This window comes from Bombus terrestris, chromosome 17 (genome assembly GCF_910591885.1).
Source record: "Bombus terrestris chromosome 17, iyBomTerr1.2, whole genome shotgun sequence".
Classification (NCBI taxonomy): domain Eukaryota; kingdom Metazoa; phylum Arthropoda; class Insecta; order Hymenoptera; family Apidae; genus Bombus; species Bombus terrestris.
In genome coordinates, this window is record NC_063285.1 from 6,555,978 (window position 1) to 6,583,171 (window position 27,194).

At 39.3% G+C, this 27,194-nt stretch overlaps 1 protein-coding gene across 1 annotated transcript; it reads right to left on the reverse strand.

The window, feature by feature from the left end:
• Positions 1–1,719: 1,719 nt before the first annotated feature.
• On the reverse strand, positions 1,720–3,618 carry LOC100647527 (putative fatty acyl-CoA reductase CG5065). Its single transcript, XM_048413674.1, has 5 exons — positions 3,373–3,618; positions 2,953–3,269; positions 2,606–2,853; positions 2,184–2,367; positions 1,720–1,909 (listed from the first exon to the last, which is right to left on the reverse strand). The coding sequence occupies exons 1-5, from the start codon at positions 3,616–3,618 to the stop codon at positions 1,720–1,722; spliced, it is 1,185 nt and encodes a 394-aa protein (XP_048269631.1).
• Positions 3,619–27,194: the final 23,576 nt, after the last annotated feature.

Consider the following 27,194-nt stretch of genomic DNA (forward strand, 5'->3'; position numbering starts at 1 on the left):
ATTAACAAATATTGGTGAAGGGGGGTTCTCTGTGCGTGATGGTTTGATGGCGGGTCTGCGATTTCCATGGCGTCGTTTGAGGATTCCAATACTGCGAACCTGTTGTGAGTGTTAATTCGTATTGATGGCTGTTCGTTCGAGTTTGTTTTTGATGTTTCAATTTTGCGTTTTTTCGACTTATTGGCGTCGTTGGCACGGTGGGATCTGCTGCACTTTTGCCACGGAGGGGGTAGCGCGGGATAGTTGTGTGTTTGCTCAGGAGAGCCTGGTCGTGAATGCTGGACCATCATCGAGCTAGCTAATTCAATATGAATAACTAGTCGTGAGGCTATGAGGCAGAATTCGGGTTGGGGTTAGGTGCGTGGGATTTTCTTCTCCCTGACGAATAGGAAACACTTGGGAGGATAGGCGCACGCTGTGTTCACTTTCGACGGTTGGGTAACACGTGTTGCTTTCGAACTTCACTGGGTACTGGAGACACGTCTGCACGCTTCGGCATTTAACAGAGAACTTGAGTTCTTATATGAAGTAATATTTTGTTCAGCTTAGACTGTCACGTTTGAACCCTATTTCTTCGATGGTGTCATATATTTTAACGCCGATTGATCAAAGAACTACAAGATATATGAAGAAACAATTTAGAAACAATGTGAGCCTTTAGAACTATCTTATTTTAAAAGACATTTATTTTCTATCACTATTATTTACGTCTTTTCTACTGCTCAGAAGTCTTTTCAATGATAAATTATTGTTGTTGTCGTATAATTATCACTTAAGTTTTGTTTGGTGGAGGATGAATGAAGTTTTCATCATCATACGGACAAATATTTATTTTCAGTGAGCAGATTTAATATACAAATTATTATTAGCAAATATTACTATTTTTCTGTATATAATTATCTTGTTGTTTAGCATTACGTAAAGACCTGCCGCAGGATTTTTATGTAGAAATCTTCTTTAAACATACACTTAAAGGTGATGTATGAACGTTCGCAGATGCTATTGTACTAGAAACATCAAGGAGTAAAGATATTGTCATATATGACAAATCAGAATCCGTGTGCATATAAATACATACATCCTTATTAAACAATGTCATAAATGAATTTATTTAGAAATGAAACGAGTGGAAAGACAAAATGAAAGAAATAATGAATTTCTTCTTCATAAAATTCTATTTATATTGTTCTTGGTTCGAAACGAAAAAAGTAACATTCAAATAGTCAGTACACTAAATATAATATTATGCATAGCAAAATTATTATACCGAATATTTTGGTGATCTGATGTATCCAGTACAACCTAAAATAACCGAAAATATATGTATTTATATTAGTTCCTATTTTCTTATACTTCAAGATATTTCTATACGCACCTTAATAATCGTTGTCGGGCTGTTGACTTAAACTTTTGTTTTAAAATAAATTTCCTAATTCCCATCACGTAAATTGTAACATACTTCTCCCAATCGATATCCCGCATATCTAGTTTGACCATATCGCTGTCGCTCAACATTTTCACCTTCCTCGCCAAGTCGGAACAGTTATCCCTTTGAAAAGTCCATTCGTTCAAGGTGAAATGTGTCACCGATGTGAACAGCTTATTGCCAGCTTTTAGAAGTTTCATCATTCTGAAATATCATTTTCAATTATTATTGTAGATGAATGCAAAGATTGCTCCAGAAAGATTGTCCTAGTTGTTCGAGGATCGATAGAATGCTCACATTGGTTTACTACCTCGGAGTCTTAAAAAGATATCTATGATGTACGCAGGCAAAACATACGGAATTACACTCAGAGCGTTAAAAATATATTTATTAGTTGTCATTGGACAACCCGGGTACCATAGCGTATCGTTCAGTGGCATTTTTCTGCCATGCTCCAACACGAGCTGTTGCATCTGACCCCACCTTGTCAATTGGAAAATTTACATTATTACAATTATTGCAATTATACTTAAAGCACAGTTTACTGTCATGTGAGTATCTCGGGAAATATTATGGAATTGAAATAAATATTATTTTGTATCACTACTTTTCGAAATTGACGTATTGGGAGCAAAAGTAGGCTTTTGTTCTCTACATTTGTTAGCACATTGTCTAAATTAGTTAAATAAACTGAATTTTTTGGAATACTGTAACAATCGAATTACATTAGTTGAAAAAAATTCATAATAAATATTACGTAGGAGGGCATGCGTTACTCGTGCAGTTGTAAACTTTAACTTCGTGATCACGATGCAACGTGACATGCCATGCAGCACAAATTATCGTATCGACTACCAAATCGACAGGTACTACATCCAATCGTGCATCTTTCCTACCCCGTATTATTGTTACACTTCCTCTCATGATTAGGACCATGACACCTGGTAACATTAAATTGGTTTAGAAGTTATTTGTGGTATTCGATTATCAGAAATGTAGCACTAAATAGATTGGAAAGAATTCTCATATTTGTAAACAATAACAAACTTGAACTATAATAGTGATGATCTAGTGGAAATCCTCTCATATTAGCTTCCCACAAACCAACAGATTAACTCCACTTTTCCGAAATGTGACAAGTATTGAACAATTATCATTGAAAAAGATTTATAAAAATACTTGTTAATGCAGAAATATTCTCTATCCAACCAGGACATGGTTCTTCCAAAGAGGCACCAATTATGCTTGGCCGTACTATCGCAAATGGCTGATCTTTGCACTTGCTTGCTACAATCTGCTCTGCTAAATTCTTACTGAATGTGTATGTGTTTGGATAAGTTTTTAAAATTCTTTTTTCTATTTGGTTGATTGACGTTTTGTCGAAATTGTCACACATATCTATTACTTCCGAAGGTTTCAAGCTCGTGCTGCAAAGTTAATAATATGTGAACATGTTCTTCACGCTATAATTACAAATATAATATTCATAAACCGTGGAACAACGTTTGAGTATAACTTATTCTTACGTATAAATTTTCTCCCCAATCTCATATAGATTCGCATTACTAAAAGCTGTGCTGACGTGAACGAAGCTAATCGGATGCTTTAGTTCGTTCCAAAGATCGATGACACGAAGAGTACCGTTCGTATTCACATTAACAGCCACGTGCAACGGCTCGTTGAATTTCACAGTGGCCGCGACGTGAAATACTATGTTTACTTTTTCTAACAGCAGATTTCTATCTTCTCGCGAAAGACCTAAATCCGGCAGACTCACGTCACCTTTCATGGGATAAACTCTGCTCAAAGCTGAAGGGTGTTTTGCTTTGATGTCGTCGTAGATCTGAAGATGAAAAAGTACCAGCTCAATTACAGAAAAGAAATTTAATCAATTTGGCTTCTGACAGACTTAAATATTGAAAGAAACGAGAATAATATTTACGAACAGGATCATCTATGAGCTTCTTAAATCGTTGTTCTATCGTTTCGTTATTTTTTGGACGTAGTAGTATAAAAATGGCAGTGACGCGTGGACACACGCGCATCAGTTTTTCTAGGAGACCCCTTCCAACGAAACCGGTTGTTCCGGTCACAAAAATTCCACAACCGGCGTAGAATTCCTCGAGTGTATTCGTCTTATTCAATTCTTTATTGATCCCATTTTCAGTCATTTTTTTATTGATTGTATCCATGTTTCTGGATCTTCACACTTTCAATCCTAATATTTGCCATAGATTGGCATTCCCAACAAATAGTAAATGGAAAAATGTGTTAAATAATGTAGGAAATAGGTTATAGTTGAGACCTTGTTGTATATTACTTTTTAGAAAAGTCTACGAATAATACTCACAAAGAGAGACGTAATTCAACAATTATGTTTTCGTATGTATGAATCAAATAATTGCGTTATGTCAACGATGCTGCATTGTAATGAATAAATATTTTTTCACACGGTGAAATCGTTCACTAAAAAGGGGGCTAAAAGAGAGTAAAATAGCTATGCAACGCAGTAAATGCAATTTTTCATGTGGCTGTACATTAATTTGTATTATTGCACATTACTCCATAAAACGATATCTTAATTGATGCTTAATTAATACTTAATCTTTTTGTAGTTTCGTTTGACGTCTTTATTTTTTACTTTATGTGTATGCTTGTAAGAATTATAATATACCGTGATGAGTAATTTGTGCGGAAAATGTGTGCGATTCATGCTAGATAGCGTTCGCCCACATTTAGTGGCACCATGAGAATACGTAATGCATATGTGATTTTTCTGTCACAAACCGTGGACGCGTGTGTATTTGAAATCTGTATAAACATATTTTATGTGTGCTTTTATTTATTAATTATTTATGGAGACAGAAGGAGGCAAATTTCCGATATGCCGTTATAGATTTCAATGAGTTTAATCTAAAATGGATGATTTTTCTTAGAAAACGTTGCGTGAGATGGTTTACGTCGTCATAGTTTTCTCCTTTACGGCTTGCACGAGGTAAACTGTTGCAAATCTATTGTTCGTGTAAAAAAAAGCGCAGTTTTTATATTTTCCATTTTCATCTTATTTTAACTTCAAAAATTTGCAATATTTTTATATTGTTATGATTGTGTATATCACATATTGCATTACGTTCCACGTTATTTAGCTTTATAATTTGATTTCTGCTTGATCTTTACAATACCAAGCCTTTTGTTTCAGAAGTTGCTGTTTTATAGAAAGTTGATACGATAAATATTGTACACACATATATATAGTATACGAGTGAAGAAAATTATTATAATTAAGTAATAACTAATGACAATTTGTAAAAACATTGAAGATAAAATCTTTTTAACAGTTAAATGACAATGACAGGATATTTACGTTGTAATTCGAAGGGATATTCTATCGCATGTAAATAATTGACTACTATATTTATAAAGAAAGTGATAAATAAAATAGGGGAAATATATGTTATCACAATGTCAGTTCCGCCTGTGCAGGCAACCTAAACGGACGTGCGAAACAGTGCTCCAGTGAAAGTGCGGTAAGAGGAAAGAGAAAGAGGCAAAGTAAACGTCCATAGACAAATCGTGGAATCATGCAGATTCCACCAATAAAAATAACCAACGCAGGAGACACATATTTTATAAATAGAGCTACAGACTCTACATATGTAGAGAAAAAAGACGATATCATGGAAACAACACAAGCCGACGGAGAGGTCAATGAACCAATACACCACGAAGAAGGCTGGACGGTGGCAACCTCCAGCAAAAAACGGAAGGTAACCCTGTTCGCAAGCGCGAGGAAAACTGAAACACTTAAAAAAAACAATGGCTTCAAGATATCAAACTGCATAATCCATTCAACGCTCTGCCAGAAGAGACAGCAACGGACCCAACGGAAAGTCCGACAACCCGCATAGCTAAACCACCACCAATATACATAGATGCGAAAATAATAGACCCCCTCATTGAACTGCTAAACAACACTGCAAGGAAAGATAACTATGTTATCAAACAGATAAAAATAGACCAGGTGAAAGTGCAAACCAACACCCCAGAAATATTCAGAAAAGTGACAAGATCACTAAAGGAAGAAAAACGCAGCGTATCACACCTTTCAGCTCAAAACCGACAAAAGCTACAAAGCAGTAATCAGGGCATTACAACCAAAAACAAACACCGACAACATAAGCGAAGAACTGGCAAAATTCGGACACCAGGTTAGGTCAATTAACAACATTAACAAGTACGATACCAAACAACCATTACCGCTATTCCTAGTCGAACTAGAACCTAGAAACAACAACAAAGACATATACGATATAAAAAAATTACTAAACACAATAGTAAAAGTGGAGCCATCTAGACATAAAAAAGATATCCCACAATGCATAAGGTGCCAGCAATACGGCCACACAAAAAACTATTGCAATAGAACCCCGGCATGCGCCAAATGCGCAAAAAATCATCTAACAATACACTGCCCATCCACGAGAAAAATAGAGGAAGTTAGGTGCTATAACTGCAACGGAAAACACCCAGCCAGCTATAAAGGTTGTGAAGCTAGGAAACAATTACAACGCAAACTGTTCCCGCCGCTACGAAACAGGACATACACTAACATACAAGTCCAACAGGACAGCACAAAACCCGAAACAATACCAAATACAGAACACGCAATAAACACTAAACACATTAGCACCAACACCTTTGGTAGTCGTAGCTACGCGCAAGTAATCAGTCAATCGACACCAGACAACCAATATCACAACAACAGTAACAACGACACTACAGAAATCAAAGAACTTCTCAAACAATCCATAAAGGACACCGAAATACTAACCGGAATGATAAGCTAACAAAACGCAATACTCAGACAGCAAACGAAACAAATCACAGTCATGCTGCAACTGCTTACAAACGTGCTAAGTAAAAAATAAAAACGGAAAAGTTGAAAATAGCAACCTGTAACTCAAACGGCCTACAACAACGGGCCCTTGAAATTAAAATATTCATATATAATAACAATATAGACATACTACTTGTCTCAGAAACACACTTCACTACAAAAAGCTACATGAAAATACCATACTACACCATATATGATACCAAACACCCCTCAGGAAAAGCTCACGGAGGGACAGCAGTGATAGTCAGAAACGATATCAAGCATTATCTACACAGCCAAGTTAGTAAGGAATTTACAAGCAACAACCATTACAGTTCAAACTAGCAGCAACTACTTTCAGTTGTCAGCAGTATATGTGCCTCCGCGACACAAAATAACATCACGAATGTAGGAAAAATACTTCCAGCACCTAGGGGACAACTACATCGCAGCGGGAGACTACAACTCAAAGCACACGCTATGGGAATCAAGAAACACTACACCTCGAGGCAGAACTCTGGAAAAATACATTAGAAATAATAACCTCAATATATTGTAGTATCGTGGACAAAAGGCCTAAGATATCGGCCGAATCGTAAACAATGTCGCGAGAGCCGCGGCATCGTCGGATACATCAATGTGTCGTCGGTCCTTTCAAGTGAACAGTTTCGTGGAGAAGGCCTGCGTGACCCTGGCCACGGGCGTTTTCGGGACACGTGCGCGATAGGGCGGGAAAAGACAAAAGAGATGCTAAAGGCGGTGTTAGTTGAGACGCCGGCGAGAACGAATGCAAAAGGCGAACAGTATGAGTTGAGAAGCGAGAGCGTGCGAGTGCGGATGCCGAAGACGAGAGTTATAGAGAGTGATTTGAGCGGAATAAGACTTCTGTGTTTTAGTTCAAGTTGAACATTTATCGTTCTCTGTCCAATTAATCTCTGTTATTTTTATTTATCTTAATAAATAGTATTAGGAGATTTTTACAAACCTAAATTATCCTAATCCTATCCTTTTTCCGATACTACAATATTATCCACAGGAACATCGACATATTGGCCGATTGACCTGAACAGAAAACCAGATCTACTGGACTTTGCAGTTACAAGGGGACTAAACACAAACAAACTAAAAATAACAACCTCGAGCTTAGCTCCGATCATACACCCATAATAATTGAATACAGAAACAAACCAATACTTTATAACAAACCAAAAACACTATGCAATAAAACCACCAAATGGCAAACTTTTAAAGAAATAATAGAAAGCAAAATAAACTGCAACATCCCGTTGAAAACTCCTAAACACATAGAACAGGCAACTAGTAAGTGTCTTTGGTAATGGGTGCTTTCCTCAGATAAGAATCCCTACAGTACCCGGGTCCCCTGGACCAATCGGGGTTGAGTAAACGCCCAACCATCGCACAAGGCACCCAGTGCCTTGCTCCCTCGATTAGCTAAGCCTGCAGGGGCTGTCGCTCGTCTCAGGTTGAACGGGGCACATTCTAAGCCCTCCCGTCTCCCAGGACGGTTTCGGAGCAGGTGGGACGCTGCTCACCCGCCGAAGGCCATTCGGAGGAGCCAATCACCTTAACTCGGCCCTCTTGCCAGCATCTTGGCCATCAACCACTGCCACCACGAGTCCATACCCATTATTTGGCCGAGCAGAGGGGTCGCTGCTTCCTCCGGGCTGTAACTCAACCCGTCCGTGGTACCAACCTTAGTCATTGGTGGGACTATCGTGTGGATGCACGGCCACGTCACTGCCGGCCGGCGTCCTGCTAACCGAGCTCGGCAGTTCCAGATGGGACTCACGTAAGCGGGGGCCTCAAGGAACTTGCGTACCCGGAAACTTATCCCGACGCTCCCATCCTTGGCATCAGGATCGTGGGTGCGCTACTACCCAAGGCCACGTAGAGAAAGTGTAACCGTACTTAAACGCCTTACACTCCCGGCGACCTTCCCTGCGATGTACATAGGGACTCACGTAAGCGGGACGCCTGTCCCGACGGTCCCCCTGGCTGCGGGAACGTGGGTTTGCAGCCCCCATAGGCTCGCAAAAGCGAGCCCTCTCTGCAGGAACATAGAACAGGCAGTAGCAACATTGACAGCAACTCCAAGAAGCAGCAAGGACAACCACTACACCCGAATCAACCAGCAGACAAACAATAACAATTCCGCAAGAAATACTCGACAAAATTAGAGAAAAAAGAAAAGCGAAAGCAAAATGGCAAAAACACAGAATTCGAGAAAACAAAAAACACATAAACAAACTTGCTAAGGAAATAAAATCAAAGTAAAGGAGCACAACAATAACGAATTCGCAAAGTTCATAGGGACACCCTCTACACACGAGAACTCCAACTACTCACTATGGAAAGCCACGAAAAAAATAAAGAAGCCAATAATACCCGTCCCAGCAATCAGAAAAGCAGATAACACATGGGCAAGAAGCAACGAAGAACAAGCTCAAGAATTCTCCAACCACCTCTGCAACACATTCACACCACACATTATCAACAACAGCAACCTCAAAAGTCATACGGAGGAGGATGCACAAACCACTATTACCACAACCGACAAGGAATACACCATACCTAAAGCAACAGCACAAGAAATTAGAAACATATTTGATAAAACAAAAAATAACAAAGCACCAGGAATCGACCTAATCAATGGTAAAATCTCGAAAAACTTTCCGCCAAAAGCAATAAGACTAATGACAATAATATTCAATGCAATTCTAAGAATTCAATACTTCCCCAAACCATAGAAATTAGCACAGATCAAAATGTTACATAAACCAGGCAAAGACCCGCACCAAACTGCATCTTACAGACCAATATCATTGCTTCCAGTATTATCCAAAATACTGGAAAAAATAATATATTGCCGGATAAAAACAATAATAGAGACAAAAAAACTAATACCGGATCACCAATTTGGTTTCAGAAACAAACACTCCACGATAGAGCAAATGCACAGGCTTATAAACGAAATAATAGTAGCACTAGAAAACAAGGAATACTGCACAGCCCTCTTTATAGACATAGAGAAAGCAGTCGATAAAATTAACCATGAAAATCTACTACAAACAATTAAGAAACAATTCCTGGAGCAAATACACCACTTAATAAAATCCTATCTAAGCAGCAGAACCTTCGTAATAAAAATCAAGGACACACATTCTCAAGTTAAAGACATCAAGGCCGGGGTACCACAAGGAAGCGTCCTAGGCCCAATACTATACACATTATACACGGCGAACATACCAACAACTACCAACAGCACAGTATTGACATTCGCGGACGACACAGCTATACTAGTCAGGCATACTAACCTAGAAACGGCAGTCAAAATACTACAAGAACATATCGTAAAAATAGAAAATTGGCTACAAGAAAAACAAATAAAAGCAAACCCCAATAAATGCAACCATATTACATTCACGCTACGGAAAAAGATACCACCAAACATCCTATTGAACGGCACGCATATAACGCAAACAAAGCATGTCAAATACCTAGGACTCCACTTAGATCAAAAACTCACCTGGAAACTACACATCAAATCAATAGTAGAAAAAATACAGAAAACAAGAAGACAAATGCATTGGCTAACAAGCCGAAAATCCAAACTAAGCACAGAAAACAAATTAAAAATATATAAAACGATCATAAAACCAATCTGGACGTACGGAATACGACTATGGGGGACGGCAGCAATGAGCCATATAAACAAAATAGAGGTAATACAGGCTAAAATCCTCAGGACAATAGTAAACGGACCTTGGTACGTCAGAAACGAAGATATACGAAGGGACCTGGGAATGCCAACGGTCAAGGAAGAAATCAGCAGATACTCCGAGAAATACAAATCAAGAATAGCAACACACATAAACCGGCCAGCTGCGGAAACATACAAAATCATAAATATGGACAGAAGACTAAAAAGGAAGCACCCAGCAGACCTTATAAAGGACATAACCTAAGAAACACGAGGATGGTACCCCGCTGGGGGTAGCCACCAACATGCTAATTTAACCGTTAAAGAATTCCACCAAATGTCCAAATTGGACAAATTGTGAATTTTAATAAATAAATAAAAAAAAAAAAAAAAACAGCAACCTCAAAAGTCATACGGAGGAGGATCCACAAACCACTATTACCACAACCGACAAGGAATACACCATACCTAAAACATCAGCAGAAGAAATTAGAAACATAATTGATAAAACAAAAAACAACAAAGCGCCAGGTATCGACCTAATCAATGGTAAAATCTTGAAAAACCTTCCGCCAAAAGCAATAAGACTAATGACAATAATATTCAATGCAATTCTAAGAATTCAATACTTCCCCAAACCATGGAAATTAGCACAGATCAAAATGTTACATAAACCAGGCAAAGACCCGCACCAAAGTGCATCTTACAGACCAATATCTCTGCTTCCAGTATTTTCCAAAATACTGGAAAAAATAATATATTGCCGGATAAAAACAATAATAGAGACAAAAAAACTAATACCGGATCACCAATTTGGTTTCAGAAACAAACACTCCACGATAGAGCAAATGCACAGGCTTATAAACGAAATAATAGTAGCACTAGAAAACAAGGAATACTGCACAGCCCTCTTTATAGACATAGAGAAAGCATTCGATAAAATTAACCATGAAAGTCTACTACAAACAATTAAGAAACAATTCCCGGAGCAAATACACCACTTAATAAAATCCTACCTAAGCAGCAGAACCTTCGTAATAAAAATCAAGGACACACATTCTCAAGTTAAAGACATCAAGGCCGGGGTACCACAAGGAAGCGTCCTAGGCCCAATACTATACACATTATGCACGGCGAACATACCAACAACTACCAACAGCACAGTACTGATATTCGCGGATGACACAGCTATACTAGTCAGGCATACTAACCCAGAAAGGGCAGTCAAAATACTACAAGAACATATCACAAAAATAGAAAATTGGCTACAAGAAAAACAAATAAAAGCAAACCCCAATAAATGCAACCATATTACATTCACGCTACGAAAAAAGATACCACCAAACATCCTATTGAACGGCACGCATATAACACAAACAAAGCATGTCAAATACCTAGGACTCCACTTAGGTACACAATTCACATGGGAACTACATATCAAATCAATAGTAGAAAAAATACAGAAAACAAGGAGACAAATGCATTGGCTAACAAGTCGAAAATCCAAATTAAGCATAGAAAATAAATTAAAAATATATAAAATGATCATAAAACCAATCTGGACGTACGGAGTACCACTATGGGGGACAGCAGCAATGAGGCATATAATCAAAATAGAGATAATACAAGCTAAAATCCTTAGAACAATAGTAAGCGCTCCCTGGTATGTCAGAAACTAGGACATATGGAGGGACCTGGAAATCACAACGGTCAAGGAAGCAATCAGCAGCAACGCGGAAGTTACAAGGCAAGAATAGCAACACACCCAAACCGGCTAGCAGTGGAAACGTTCAAAACCACGAACATGGATAGAAGGCTAAAAAGGAAGCACCCAGCAGACCTTATAAAGGACATAACCTAGCAAACGCGAGGATGGTACCCCGCTGAGGGTAGCTACCTACATGTTAATATAACTGTCAAAAAATTCTACCAAATGTCTAAATTGGACAAATTGTGAATACAAATAATAAATAAAAAAAAAATTAACAATGTAGGATATTTTACTTGAACTTAATAATATAATTGCATAATACATAATCTCCCCACTACTATTTCATACTTTCTTCTATATAGAATTAATATTACATATGTATATTTCAGTTCATTTGCGTTTGTTTCAATTTAATTTACTAGAAACAAAGGATCTTTACTATCTAAATTATAAAATGACTAAAATATTCCACATGATTAATGTAGTTAGCGCGGAACATATTTCCTCCTTTCATAAGCCCGAAAAGTCGAAGTAAGCTCCAACCATAACTTGTGAAAAAAGATACTAAACTCAAAATTTGCCAACAAATAGCCAGTGTCTCGTGCAACTATGACATGAAGGCGAATGTTTCGATTACCTCTACTGATTGGTTGTAAATTATTGAAAAATCTCAATAATGAACCATTTTACTGAGTAAAATGCAAAGTACAAAATAAAAATTTCAGAATTCAAAAACTTCATTTGAACTATTGTAGTAATTAATAACCCGATGATAGTTTTGATCTATATGACATTGGTAATGATGAATGACAGCTAATGGAAGACACAATTGAATACAGAATAACAAGAAATCGTCTGTTACCTGATAATGTTTCCCTGACACGTCTTTCACTATACTGTAACCATATTCGATGTGTCGCTTCTTCAGATATTCGTACTTTTAATAACTTCACCCTACTACTGAGACTGGATAATGTCATGCGTTATTCATTCGAATAATATATTCATCTCCAAAATGCGAGATATTTTAGTAATTTTAAGTTTGAAATAGCACATACCACGTATTTTTAGTAAAATAATCTGAAACATATGCAAATGAACTAAAATATACTTAAGTAATATTGACTACATATAAAAGACACCATGAAATGGTAACGGAGAAATTACGTATTTTCCCAATTATTTTATATATTATACTTAATATACAGTAATAATATTATCAAGTTTATCAAGTTATGCATTAGCTCTCGCTCGCTGTTCGTTGATATATACGTGATATATACGTGTTGAATATTAAGAATTTTGCATTTATCGTTGTATCCTGACTTCTTCTGTCGAGATTATTCTTCATATATCATCGAATATTACTACCCACAGTCAGTCTATCGTGCTATCAAGTAGTTACTTACATAATTTCTAGACAAACAATTTCACGAAATTTCTACTTCACTACTTTTATTATTACGAATGTCGAATAACGAACGAGTAAGGAAAGCCATATTTTAACGGTTTCTATACTTTTGCAAATCGTCGTATGGAAGGTTCCTTGCCTCATACGTCTTATTTTGCAGATTTTTCCAAAATCTACATTTGTCAATCTAAACATTTTTCATCATCATAAAATCATTAATTCAAAATCATTATTGTAAATTCGACCAATCGCGGGGAGACGCATTCGCGAAGAAACACGTCAACGGGAGTCGTAAATTCTCGTACGATTATAATAATCGACGCCGCGAATAGATCGATCCCCTGATTTCCGCTAAGATAATAGAGGTGGTTGCTGTAGTATAACACTGCGACTAACAGGGTTATAAAATTTATTTCCCACACTTTGTACAATCACACAAATTAGTAACGCCGTTGATTAAGATACAGGTGACGAAGAAAAGGATTATTCGTAGATGAGAGAATCCGTGTATATGTTGACTTTGACTCGACTTACTAGACTCTGACTCGTTTCTTGACTTTGACCGTTCTTTGGTTATGAGAACCAGTAGAGTTGATCCTCCTGGTAGCGTAGAAGCAGTAGAAGAAGTAGCAGCAATAGGAGCCGTAAGAGCCGTAGGAACAGTGAAGTTCGTTCTGATATGATTACGGAGGAAGGCTCGGTATGGGTGTGCCCTTTGAACGAAGAACGCGGATTCGTTGCTCAAGTTAGTAAAGTGAGGGCAATGATCCACGATGCCGATTGGTTATGACCAATGTTGGGAATGTAGATAGGAGGAAGAAACCTCCTACCAACGTGGTTCAAACCAGCTTTTCAGTTAGGCAACTATTGGTTTTTCTCATTAGGTAGCTACCTGCTTCCTTCGTAATTTGTAAGAATGTACAATAGATCTAAGTACAGTATTATGTACCAGCTATAAACTGAAAATACTTGCAGGATTAAAGGTTCCTGCAAGCTAATAAGATTAGATTTATGGTGGGGCCTTAGGTTTATTGAGGGTTTCTCTAACGGTGTTCTGCCTTGACGGTCAGACAATGAAGGACGTCGTGCGGATCATTTCACGCGACATAATAATGTAATTAGATCAAAGTAGTTATATAGAGTCATTAGTGAAACAATATAATATAGAAAATATTAAACTATATTTTACACCAATGGAACAAAACTTAAGTTTAGAACCCGCACAATCAACCTCAGACGATAGAAACCTCATAGGAGCTTTATTATATATTAGTATTGGAATAAGATTAGACGTTAACTACAGTGTAAACCATTTAAATCGATTTCAAAACAGTTACGGCGGGTCCCATTATAAATATGCATCGAGAATTTTGAAATACTTATATTTAAATAGAAAATTAAAAGTAATTTGTAAACGAAATTTGAACGCTGAAATTATGGATTGTTTTTTAGACGCTGATTGGTCTGGAGTTTTATAAAGTAGATAGAAAGTCCACTACGGGATTTATCATAAGATTTATCGGAAACGCAATTTACTGGAAATCGAGAAAGCAAAGTAGCGTGACAAAATCATCAGCCGCCGAGTATGTAGCTTTGTCAGAAGCAGTGAGTGAAATAAAATTTGTAAAGAAATTATTGAAAAATTTCAAAATAATGATCGAGAGACCAATAAAAATTTTCGAAGATAATTCTGGAGCGATTGCGATATCAAAATATGGAAACTTGAGAAAAAATTCTGAGTACATCGAAGTTCACTTCCATTTTGTGAATGAAGGTTACGAAAATAAAGAGATTGACATTATAAAAGTAGACTCAGAAAACAATGTAGCTGATATTTTAACGAAGGCTCTAGGGAGAAACAAATTTGAAAATTTTAGATTACTTTAAAAAATGGTTTGATTGACTCATAAAAGGAAATGAATATGCAGCACAAAAATTAAGGAGATGTATTGAGATATGTATAGTTTGTGTGCTGGACTGGGTTAAATGCGCAGTAGAGATATGTGTATGTGGGTGTCAGTGTGTGGAGATATGTGCGTGCGCGGCGCCTTGAAAACAGATGAATGTAAATTGTTCAGTCGCTTAACAGTCGGGTATGGAAGAAAATGTTGAGACGCGTGTGGTCACGTAAAATAAAAAAGGCGTAGCTCGAACGAAAAGAAAAAAATTAAGATAACGAAAAACAAGAGAATTTATTTCTTGTACTTTGAGTTTACACTGACTGCGATTTGGCTCTGAGCTCCAGCCGTGACTTTATCCCCACTACCCTGCAGTAGTACGTGACTGTTACCGCGCTTCTAGAACATTCGGTGGAAGGACCGTCAGGATATAGATAACTCATTAGGCACTTCGACGATATACATTGTCGCCAAGGCCGCCCTCACCTTATCTCCATAATCGGTCCATCGGACTGAAATATGCCGGTCGTGACACGTGCAAGTATGTATCGATGAATATTTTAGAAATCGTCCATAAAATAAATATATGACCATGCTAATATTAATTCCAAGTGTAAATCTACTATTGCTATAACGTAATTTCCGCTATCAAGATCCACAATTCTCAACATCGTTATTATATTATAACCTTTCATTTTACTTTTTATTTGCTTTGCGAGCTTGTTTAGATAATTCTTGTTTTCATGTGTTTTATGTTTTTGCAACATTGTTTTCGCTTTCCTTTTTTCTCTGAGTCTGTTAAGGATGTCTGTTGGAATTATTTTTGTTTGCCTGTTGTTTGGTTCATAAATAGTAGTTGCCCATGCCGCTTCTTGCATAATTTCTGTTAATGTTGTTACTGCCTGTTCGACGTGTTCGGGTGTTTTTAGTGGAATATTGCAGTAGATTTTGTCTTCCTGCGGATAATATGTTCAGATTACTTGTTCTAATTTTGTAATTATATAATATTTTTCTAGTGTTCTACCTCGAGGTGAATTTGACTATGTAAGTGTTGTTTGATTGTTGTTTCCAATTATCACTGCTGCCACTCCGTGTGCTTTTCCTGAGGGGTGTTTAGTATTATAGATGGTGTAATATGATATTTTCATGTAGCATTTTGGTGTGAAATCTGCTTCTGAAACAAGTAATAGGTCAATATTATTGTTACACAGATATGTTTTAGTTTTGTGGGCCCGTTGTTGTAGTCCATTGAAGTTGAGGTGTATGGTAGCGATTAGGTTTAAAAACACAAGAGTATACTTAACTATGTAGTTTACTAAAATATACCCTACGTGTACACTAGTCATATAGTACACTTGTTATCTTGATTCGTGATTACGAATAGATCGGCGCAAGGGAAGTATCGCTTCACTACCCTGTTCGCTATATTTATATGCGTCGAAGTTGATAAAAGGCCTTGGGATTTGAATTTTGAAGATGTTCTCGAAAAATCCCAACGGACGCTGAACTCTCGACCTCGTTTACAAATGCTGACTTTCGAGTAGTTGACTCGAGGGCATCATTGACAGCGATGTATGTATCATCGATGTAATGATCACGACAAAAACGACGGATTTTGATTAACATTCGGTAACCGCCTAAGGTTGTCGGATTTATAATAAACTCGTCTTTCAGTAAACTCGATATTTTGTGTAGCGGGTTCACTGGATGGAAACCGCTACAAAGTTCCAAGCTGCTATTTTTAACGTGTCCATTTCTATTCTTTACTGAACATGTTTGTAAGTAATTGTAGCATGACTGCCATTTGTTATGTTTGTTGTCTGAGTACCAGGCTTTGCTCATTTACTATTTTTGTTAGCATTTCAGTGTTTTTGATAAAAAGAATCGTCAAAAAGGTTATTTAAATAATCGTTATTGTAAATTCGACAAATCGCGGGGAGACGCAATCGCGAGGAAACACGACAACGGGAGTCGTACATTCCCGTTACGATTATAATAATCGACGCCGCGAATAGATCGATTCCCTGATTTCCGTTAAGACAATAGGGGTGGTTGAAATGATATAACTCCGTGATTAACAGTGTTACAACTTATATATTTTCTCCAACAACTTCGTATAATCACACATACTAGTAACGTCGCTGAGGATTGCCTTGATCTTGCTCAGATTCTGACTGCCAATCTGATAGATGAAGGCTCTCGTGTCGTAGTAGACGTAGCGATTGATCAGATCCGACTTTGACTGAATCGAATCAACAGAATCAACCGAATGACCGAATGAATAGATTTCGACTGCTTGACTTCGACTGTCTGACTTGACTTGAACTGGCTGACTGATTGACTGGAATAGGCTGACTGTGAGAGCTATGGGAACTCTAGGCACCGTGAGAGCCGTAGGAACTCTCCGTCGGAGCTAGAGAAACTCTGACGTTCGTTCTGATGTGAGTACGCAGGAAAGCTCGGTATGGGTGTGCCCTTTGAATGAAGATCTCGGATTCGTTCCTTACATTTTTAGTTAGGAAAGTGAGGGCCATGAACCGCGATGCCAATTGGTTATGACCAATGTTAGGAAGGAAGATAGGAGGAAGAAGCCTCCTACCAACGTGGGTCCTAGGCGACATTGTTTATGGGAAAACTCAGATATTCCGTTAGGTAGATCTCCGCTTTTTTCGTTAGGCCACTACCCGCTTCCTCCGTAATTCTTAAGAGCGCGTAATAAACCCAAGGACCCTTCTAAAAATCAACTGAAAACACTTCTAGAATTAGAAAGTCTTTTCTGGCAAACAGATTGACTCAAACCATATTTTTTTTTTTTTTTTTTTTCTTTTTTTTTTGGAATATTTAAAATCAATTCTCGTTGAGAATTTTCAGTAACTTAATTTGGCGTGATACAATGGCATGGATTATAATAGGTTTATATTGTTGATTCTAGTAGGACTAAGGATTTAATCTAGTGGGTATTTTCTTTTTAGTCTGCGGATCTGGTCCGTCGTATCCAGTAGTTGGGTGACTAGTGGGTTGTGGTGGTTGTTGACTCTTGTGTTATATCTGCTTCTGGACTTGTGTATTTCATCTTTGACTGTAGGTATCTTAAGGTCTCGGTGGATTGTTTCGTTGGTAACATACCAGGGTGCATTTAATAGGGATCTTAGCGTTTTCGATTCGAAGCGTTCGAGTATTTCAATGTTGGAGTTACTTGCTGTTCCCCATAGTTGGATTCCGTAGGTCCAGACAGGTTTTATTACGGCCTTGTAGAGGGTTATTTTGTTCTGTATGTTTAGTTTGGAGCGTCGGCCCGTGAGCCAATAGAATTTTCTTAGTTTTTCCTTTAGTTGCTTTGTTTTTTCCGAGATATGTTTTTTCCAAGTTAGCCTCCTGTCCAGGGTCATGCCCAGGTATCTTACGGAGTCCTTGCTTGGGATTATTGTGTTGTTAATGGTGACCTGGGGGCAGGTTTGTTTTCGGAGCGTGAAGGTTACATGGGAGGATTTTTTTTCGTTTATTTTAAAACCCCATTTTTGGAACCACTTTTCCATGGAGTCGAGACTTCGCTGGAGAGTGGATGAGGCAATTGCCGGGTCTGCGTGGGTAGCTAATAGTGCTGTGTCGTCGGCAAATGTTGCTATTGTTACCTTGTTTGATATGGGTAAGTCGGCAGTGTAGATAGAGAATAGTAGGGGTCCGAGGACACTACCTTGCGGTATGCCGGATTCTATTGGGAATGTTGCGGAAGTGGCGCCTAGACATTTAACTATGAATTGTCTGTTGGTTAGGTAGGATTTTACGATGGAGTAGTATGGGTGGGGTAGGATTTTTTTAAGCTTGTAGAGTAGCCCTTCATGCCATACTTTATCGAATGCCTGTTGGATGTCTAGGAATACGGCTGAGCAGTATTTTTTCTTTTCAAGGGTTTGGCTGATCATGTGGGTTATGCGGTGGATTTGCTCTACTGTTGAGTGTTGTTTTCGGAAGCCGAATTGGTGATCTGGGAGAGTTTTCAATTCTTCTAGGAGTGGAAGGAGACGATTCGTGAGCATCCTCTCGAATAGTTTAGATAGGGTAGGTAAGAGACTGATTGGGCGATAGGAGCTGGCTTCATATATTGGTTTACCGGGTTTGGGGATGAGGGTGATTAGTGAGATTTTCCACGCCTTAGGAAAGTGTTCAAGGCGGAGGATGGCGTTAAAGATTGATGCGATGAGTGCAATCCCTTTTATGGGGAGTTCCTTGATTGCTTTATTTCCTATTAGGTCGTGACCTGCTGCTTTCTTGGGGTTTAGGCGACTGATTGCTTCTATGATCTCTGCAGAAGTGAAGGGTTGAATAGGAGGGGACATTTGGAAGGGAGTGTGCAGTTATTCGGTGACGTCCGCAGCAGCTATGGAGGATTGGGGTTTGAATACTTCAGACAAGTATTTGGCAAATATGTTGGCTTTTGCTATAGGGCTACGCGCCCATCCACCTTGCGGGCGGCTGATTGGAGGTATTATTTGTGGGGGGCGAGTGAGTTTCCTGGAGGCTTTCCATAGTGAGTAGTTTGAGTCGGCTGTGGGGGACAGGCTGGCGAGATATTTGTGAAAACGGTCATTATTGTAGTTCTTTATGGTTTTGGATAGTTTTCTAGTTGCGTTGTTTAGTTTGCGTTTGTCCTCCGGTGTTCTATGGGTCTGCCATATCCTTCTTAGTCTACGTTTTTCTGCTATTTTTTTTAATATGTACTGGGGGTATTCGTGATTGCTGATGGACGTTTTTGCCGGTGTGGAGACGCGGATAGCGTTTATTATGCTCGCATTTAGGTATTCCGTGGCTGCTTCGATTTCGTCATTGGTTTTTAGTGAGGTTGAGGCTGAAGTTGTGTGGGTAAAGACTTCTCTAAAGAGCTGCCAGTTGGTGTGTTGGTTATGAATGGAGCCATTAGGTGTATTTTCGATGATAGTTGAACTGACTGTTACTATCACGGGGGAATGATCAGAGGAGAGATCAGCCGAGGAATTGATTTGGACGTGTCTTGGCGAGATATTTTTAGTTATGAAGAAATCAAGGAGATCGGGTATTTTGTTTGTGTCGGTGGGCCAGTTTGTGGGTTCGTATGTGGTAAGGTAGTTGAGGTTGTTGGTTATTATGCTGTTGGGGAGGTTTTTGCCTCTTACTGTAACCAGTCTGCTACCCCATTGGGTGTGTTTAGCGTTGTAGTCTCCTCCGGCTATGAATCTGTTGCCCAGGGTGTCCAGGAAGTGGTCGAAGTCTTCTTTGGCGATGGAGTGTCTGGGAGGGCAGTATACAGCTGAGGTGGTGATTGTACCATGATACTCTTCTATTGCTACGTTTGTTGCTTGGAGGTAGTCTTTCTGGAATGGTGGAAGTTGGTAGTGCTTGATGTTTGCTTTGATTATGATTCCGGTGCCGCCGTGGGCCTTTCCGCTGGGGTGTTGGGTATGGTAGAACTTGTATCCGTTTATGTTCAGGTAGTTTTTGTCGCTGAAGTGGGTTTCAGATATGAGCATTATGTCGATTAGCTGGTGTTTTAGGAAGAGTTCTAGCTCAAGTTTGCGTTGCGCTAGACCATTGGCATTCCACAGAGCTATGCGTCTTGGTTTTATTTTGTGTCTGAGCGTATTATTTTATCCATGATGATAGCGATAGCAAATTGTTTATTTGCTCTGATTGTTTCTCTATTAGCTTTTCAAGTCTAGAGACGTTGTCTGTGTTAGGTGAGGTGGGGGCACTATTTTGGGGAGGATCCCTGTGGCTATTTCGTGTATTTTGAGTGCCTTGTACCGCTTGGGCATAGGAGTTTGAGGGAGTGGTGAGTTTGATAGGGCTGGGTGTTTGATTGGTTGGGGGGATTGGGATATCGGTGGATTTCGGCGAGCTGGGTGTTTGGTAATTTTCCTCTTTTGTTCTAAGTTTGGGGTATTTGCTTGAGTACAGAGTTTTGTAGGCTGAGCAGCCTTTGTAGTTGGCAGGATGGTCACCTTGACAGTGGATGCACTTCGCTGGGGTTTCCGGTGATTTCCTGCACTGGTCGGTGGGGTGTGTACCTGCACATTTGACGCAGCGGAAGGTGTGGTTGCAGTATTTCTGCGTGTGCCCATATCTTTGGCACCTTTTGCATTGGACTATCTCCTTCTTGGTTTGCGGTGGTTCGAATTTAACGATGGCGTTCATTAGGGGACTGATATTGTAGATTTCCTTGTTGTTTGTTTTCTGTTTTAAATCGATGAAAAATAGGGATAGCGGGTCTGTTGTGACTCTATGCCTTATGTTGCTGACATTGATGACTTCGTGGCCGAGTTTTGATAGTTCGATTTTTAGCTCGTCGATGTCTGCGGAGTGGTGGATGTTTCGTAGTACCACCCGAAAAGGTCTTTCTTCTTTGAGTTGGTAGGTGTGGAAGTTGGCGTTCAGGGCCCTGAGTGTCTTGGTGAGCTTCCTGTAAGCTTCTGGATTCGTCGGCAGGATTTTTACTTGATTGTTGGTTATCTTCAGGTTATAGTCCTCCCTGGAGATATCTCTCTCTAAGGACTTGGTCATTGTCTGGATGTCGATGACATCATTAATAAATATTGGTGGGGGAGGGGGTGTCTCTGTGCGTGGTGGTTAGGTGGCGAGCCTGCGGTTTCCATGGCGTCGTTGGTGGATTCCAAAATTGCGAACCTGTTGTGGGTGTTAATTTGCGTTGATGGCTGTTCGTTCGAGTTTGTGTCTGTTGGTTCGGTTTTGCGTTTTTTCGCCTTATTGGCGCCGTTGGCACGGGGGGATCTGCTGAACTTCTATCACGGGGGGAGTAGCGCGGGGTAGTGATGGGTTTGCACAGGCGAGCCTGGTCGTGATTGTTGGGCCATCATCGAGCTAGCTATTTCAATATGAATAACTAGTCGTGAGGCTATGTGGCAGGGATCGGGTTGGGGTTAGGTGCGTAGGCTTTTCTTCTCTCTGGCGGATAGGAAACACTTGGGAAGATAGGAGCACGTTGTGTTCACTTTCGACGGTTGGGTGACACGTGTTGCTTTCGAACTTCACTGGGCACTAGAGACACGTCTGCACGCTTCGGCACTCGACAGCGAACTGACTCAAACCATATGTGCGAACAATGCAGTTAGGATTTCAACTTTATGGTGGGTCCTTGGGCCTATGGAGGGTTCGAAGGACGGCACGTAGACTGTTGGCTGTCAAGCCGCGCGGGATGGAGTGCAGAACAGTTATAGCACCATAAAGCTTACTTTCCTTTCCTTAAAAGAACACATTCTTTTTAAACCCGCCAAAATTTTTAATTTCATATTGTTTTCTGCCGCTGTTCAGTTCACCCAGAAGACAAATATATGTTGGGTTGGCGTTAAGATTAGAGTTTGGGTTAAGGGCGTGAAACGAATCCCTATTGGCGTTAGACGTGATCATTATGCAATAGAGGAGATATTTACTAGTGCAAATATGACTATGATGGAATTGGACAAATAATCGCGATAATTAGATACTCGAGGAGCTAATGACAATGGTCCTAGGCTCTATAACGAATCCGCGGTCAACGGGATGACGAACTCTACTTTTCTTCAGCGTCTAAGTTGTACTCTATGTTAATGCATGGGGCAATCACTACGTATCTGAGGGTTACTTGAATCGTCGTCGAGATCGTACGGGAGAGTGGTTCTCCATCACGGTAACGCTGTCGAGGAAAACTATGATGGGTGTGCCTAAGGGCACGAAATCATCGGATTCGTGGAGAAAAGTCTTCGTTCGGAAAGTAAGGGAAATTGGCGTTACTGTTAATTGGTCAATTTCCATGTTAGTGGTTAGGGAAGGGTGCTAGCCGCCCTTAAGAGAGAGTTCGAGAAGAGGAAGCGTCGTTCGTGAGAAAAATAGATTTCTCCTATTTTCTCGTAGTTGGAACGAGGACTGTTTGTCGATTTGAAGGACTTTAGTTAAACAAATCTTGAGATTTATAGCGGGTCCTCGGTCTAGCTGAACATGTACTGTGGAGACGCGTCGACATCTGGTAATCATCTTACTCAAAGAATAGAGTCCGCGTGTGGCGAGTCACGGGACAGAAATCGTTGAAATGCTTACCGTCGTGCCCCGTCCCAAGTATTTCTTTTAAGGAGAGCTATAGAGTTACTTTATGCCTTTGTTAGAAAAAACGTTCATCCCTTGACCGCGACTACGTTCGGCGACTGGTTTTTGCGCATTTAACGCATGCCGGGGTTCTATTGCAATAGTTTTTTGTGTGGCCGTATTGCTGGCACCTTATGCATTGTGGGATACCTTTTTTATGTCTAGGTGGCTCTACTTTTACTATTGTGTTTAGCAATTTTTCTATATCGTATATGTCTTTGTTGTTGTTTCTAGGTTCTAGTTCGACTAGGAATAGCGGTAATGGTTGTTTGGTATCGTACTTGTTAATGTTGTTAATTGACCTTACCTGGTATCCGACTTTTGCAAGTTCTTCGTTTATTTTGTCGGTATTTTTGGGTGTAATCCCCTGATTACTGCTTTGTAGTTTTTGTCGGTTTTGAGCTGGTAGGTGTGATACGCTGCGTTTTTATCCTTTAGTGATCTTGTCACTTTTCTGAATATTTCTGGGGTGTTGGTTTGCACCTGGTCTATTTTTCTATTTCACCTGGTCTATTTTTATCTGTTTGATAACATAGTTTCCCTGCAGTGTTGTTTAGTAGTTCGATGAGGGGGTCAATTATTTTCGCATCTATGTAAATTGGTGGTGGTTTAGGAATGCGGTTTGTCGGACTTTCAGTTGGGTCCGTTGCTGCCTCTTCTGGCAGTGCGCTGAATGGATTATGCAGTTTGATATCTTGAAGCCATTGTTTTTTTTTTCAAGTGTTTCAGTTTTCCTCGCGCTTGCGAATGGGGTTACCTTGCGTTTTTTGCTGGAAGTTGCCACCGTTCAGCTTTCTTCGTGGTGTATTGGTTCATTGACCTCTCCGTCGGCTTGTGTTGTTTCCATGTTATCGTCTTTTTTCTCTACATATGTAGAGTCTGTAGCTCTATTTATAAAATATGTGTCTCCTGAGTTGGTTATTTTTATTGGTGGAATCTGCATGATTCCACATTTTGTCAATGGGCGTTTACTTCGACACTTTCTCTTCCCTCTTGCCGCACTTTCACTGGAGCACTGTTTCGCACGTCCGTTTAGGTCGCCTGCCCAGGCGGAACTGTCTGCAATGTTATCTCCTTTTTTTATTTAAAGTATATACATATATAGCATCTCATTGACATGCTTTGAACGTAAATCGTGCTTGAATCCTGAAATGAAAGGAGGAAGGAGATCTCCAGCAAAGAAAAAGAATATACTCTTCATATTCGCATGATAATCATCTAACAAACAAGTGGTAAAAGTTCTATTCATTACAAGTTAAAAATAAGAAAGTTTGATTTTTCGGCTGAGAAATGTTTCAGCTTATTGCGAGTCTTCGTATATTATATGTTGCCGAACACATCGACTTTCAGTAATTCCTTCTCTTTCCCTTTCACCCACATAATTCTTTTTTATATTCGCCACGTGTAACATTTCATTGTCACTGGCTTCAGGAATAGAATCGTTTTTACTTCTATTTTGCTCTCTAATTGCAGAATTTAAGTCATGAATTTGTTTCGATTATTGCAGATTTCCTGCATATGATTTATTTACCTAATAAATGATTAGAGAGAGGAATTGTAGACACTGTATATATCTATTTTATGAAGTTGGAAGAATGCGGACAACGGCAGAGTTGGCGTTACTTGAAATTCAAGGCTTAGTGCAATGTATGACATTGAATGTTCGGTAATTATTTCCGCTACCTTTCCCCTTGACGCATCAAGAAATTGTACAGTCGAGCAATGCAATCTGATTGTTACGTTTCACCAATCACTTTTCCAGTCAAGTTGTTAGAAGAAACTTTAATTTGTGGCGGCATCAACCACGGATATTTCCAACGGTTTCGCGGTACAAAGAACCATACCATCCGTTGTCACAGACGAAATCCGACTAAACAAAGCGATAAGTTAGCGAAATTCCAAGCGCCTTAACATGACCACCGGGATAACATCCGGTCTCTCTATCCGTTCTCCGAGATATATGATCGAAGCCTTTTCCCACTCCTACGAATAAAAAAATTTAAATACTCCCCCTAAAATCATCCAAGTCAGTCTTGAACAGTCACGCCTAGAGCTCAGAAGTGTATTGTAAGGAGTGTGAAATAAACCAAAAAGAAATAAAGTTTCTTTTTTTCTTAAATGTCTTTTTATTTTACGTAACACCGTCAAAGCGCTATACCAACATGCCCAATGTACTATTGATATCTCTACGTTTCTTTCGCCGAATTCTTGGAAGAACGTATACGTGGCGACTGCCGCGGTACATTTAATAAACGCGTGTGTAGTAGGGTTATCGAAGGGCAACAAAGAAAAGAATCCGTGGTTTCGAACAAAAGAGTCAGTCTATCTCAAGTTGCGAAGTACGAAAGGTCTCCTAATAAGCAAATACGTTCTCAAAACTTGTAGAGCAATCTTTTGTTATTAATTGTTAATCGTTCGATTGTTGGCTGAGAATGTTGATTCGTTATTTGTTATTAAACTCTTTTTGTTAACAAATCAAGTGTACTTTTTCGTATGCACTCATTCTAATTACCTCTATTCTCATAATAGAAATAGGGGATCAATCAGTTCGTGGCGTCAATTGTTTAATAGTAACGAGAACTTACGACTCTCGTTGACGCGCTATCTCGCGATCGCGTCTCTCCGCGAACGGTTGAAACACTGATCCACGCTCAAATATCGATGAAGCTATGCAACAAAAAAATTTTTTGTACTCTTTAAAATTCATTAAAATTAAATGTTCAGTAATGTACTTGTGATAACGTAATTTTGCTGATCAAAGTAGGATCAAATACGGTGATGTACTTCAAATCACATTTACTTATTGATGAAACAAAATTAAATAAATTGCTACCATTTATTAAATAAGTCACCATCTTCATCGATATCCGAATCATATAAAAACTGTATCTGTATAAGAAGCACGTAACTCGCACTTGTCTGCGATTACGCTATTTTCATTCAGTGAAGTCAATCAAAATATTTCCGAGAAATTCACGTGGCCAACAAGAACGCGACTGAAAGGTGAGAGCTTTGTCGCAGTAAATATTCTTCCACTCTTTCCCAAAAAAAACATGAGTGCTATGAGTGATAACACGAAAGCTGCCACAATCGTTGCCAATTCATCACATATTATGTAATTCCGTTCAAATCCCTAATTTGCTATAGTGCCGTTATTAATTGTAGCGGCACTCGACAGCAAACTTCCCAACGGTTTCTGTCCCGTGCCTCGCTACACAAGGACTCTACCCTGCGAACAGATGATTGCCAGATGTCGATACACTCTCACCGAATATTTACAGCGAGCCTAAGGACCCGCTATAAATCTTAGGATTCATGCAGCTAAGATTCTCTAAAGGAACAAATAGTCTTTGTCTCAATAGTCCCTACACATACCACCCACTACGGGAAATCTGCTTTTCCTCACGTACGACGCTCCTCGCTAGCAACTTTCTCTCAAGAGCAGTTGTCATCCCTTTCCAACAACCAACTCACGATTTAGCCAATTAACAGCGACGTCCATTTCCCTCACTCTCTGAACTAACACTTTTCTTAACGAATCCGATGATCCCGTATCCTTAGACACACCCAAACACAGTTTTCCTAAGGAGCATCATCGCGACACAAATTCATTCTGTTCTATGGCGAGTCGCGAGGCAAGTCGGAAGACGCCTATCCGAATTGTTCGTCCGCAGTCGTACGTAATAGCGAATCTGAATTCCTCGACATCTGTGCAATCGTCTCAACTCGAACCACCGCGTAAAGTATCGCGCCGAGCTTGAACTTGTAATCTTGAACCGACAATTGTACCGTGCTTCCGGTACCACGAACACAAGCAAATAAACAGTTATTGTTAAACAATACCGAGTGATTCTTCTATACCTATCACGCACATCACCTCATAATCTTTGCCAAGTTTTATTAGTCATTCTTTTCATGTTACTCTATCGTAAGTGTCTTATCAAGCGTCAGTTCACCCGCAGGGTGTTCGATTATAGATGCAAAAGGTTTAAGGGATGATTCTTGAAGTTAGAATAAAATGAAAATCAAGAGTAACGAAGAT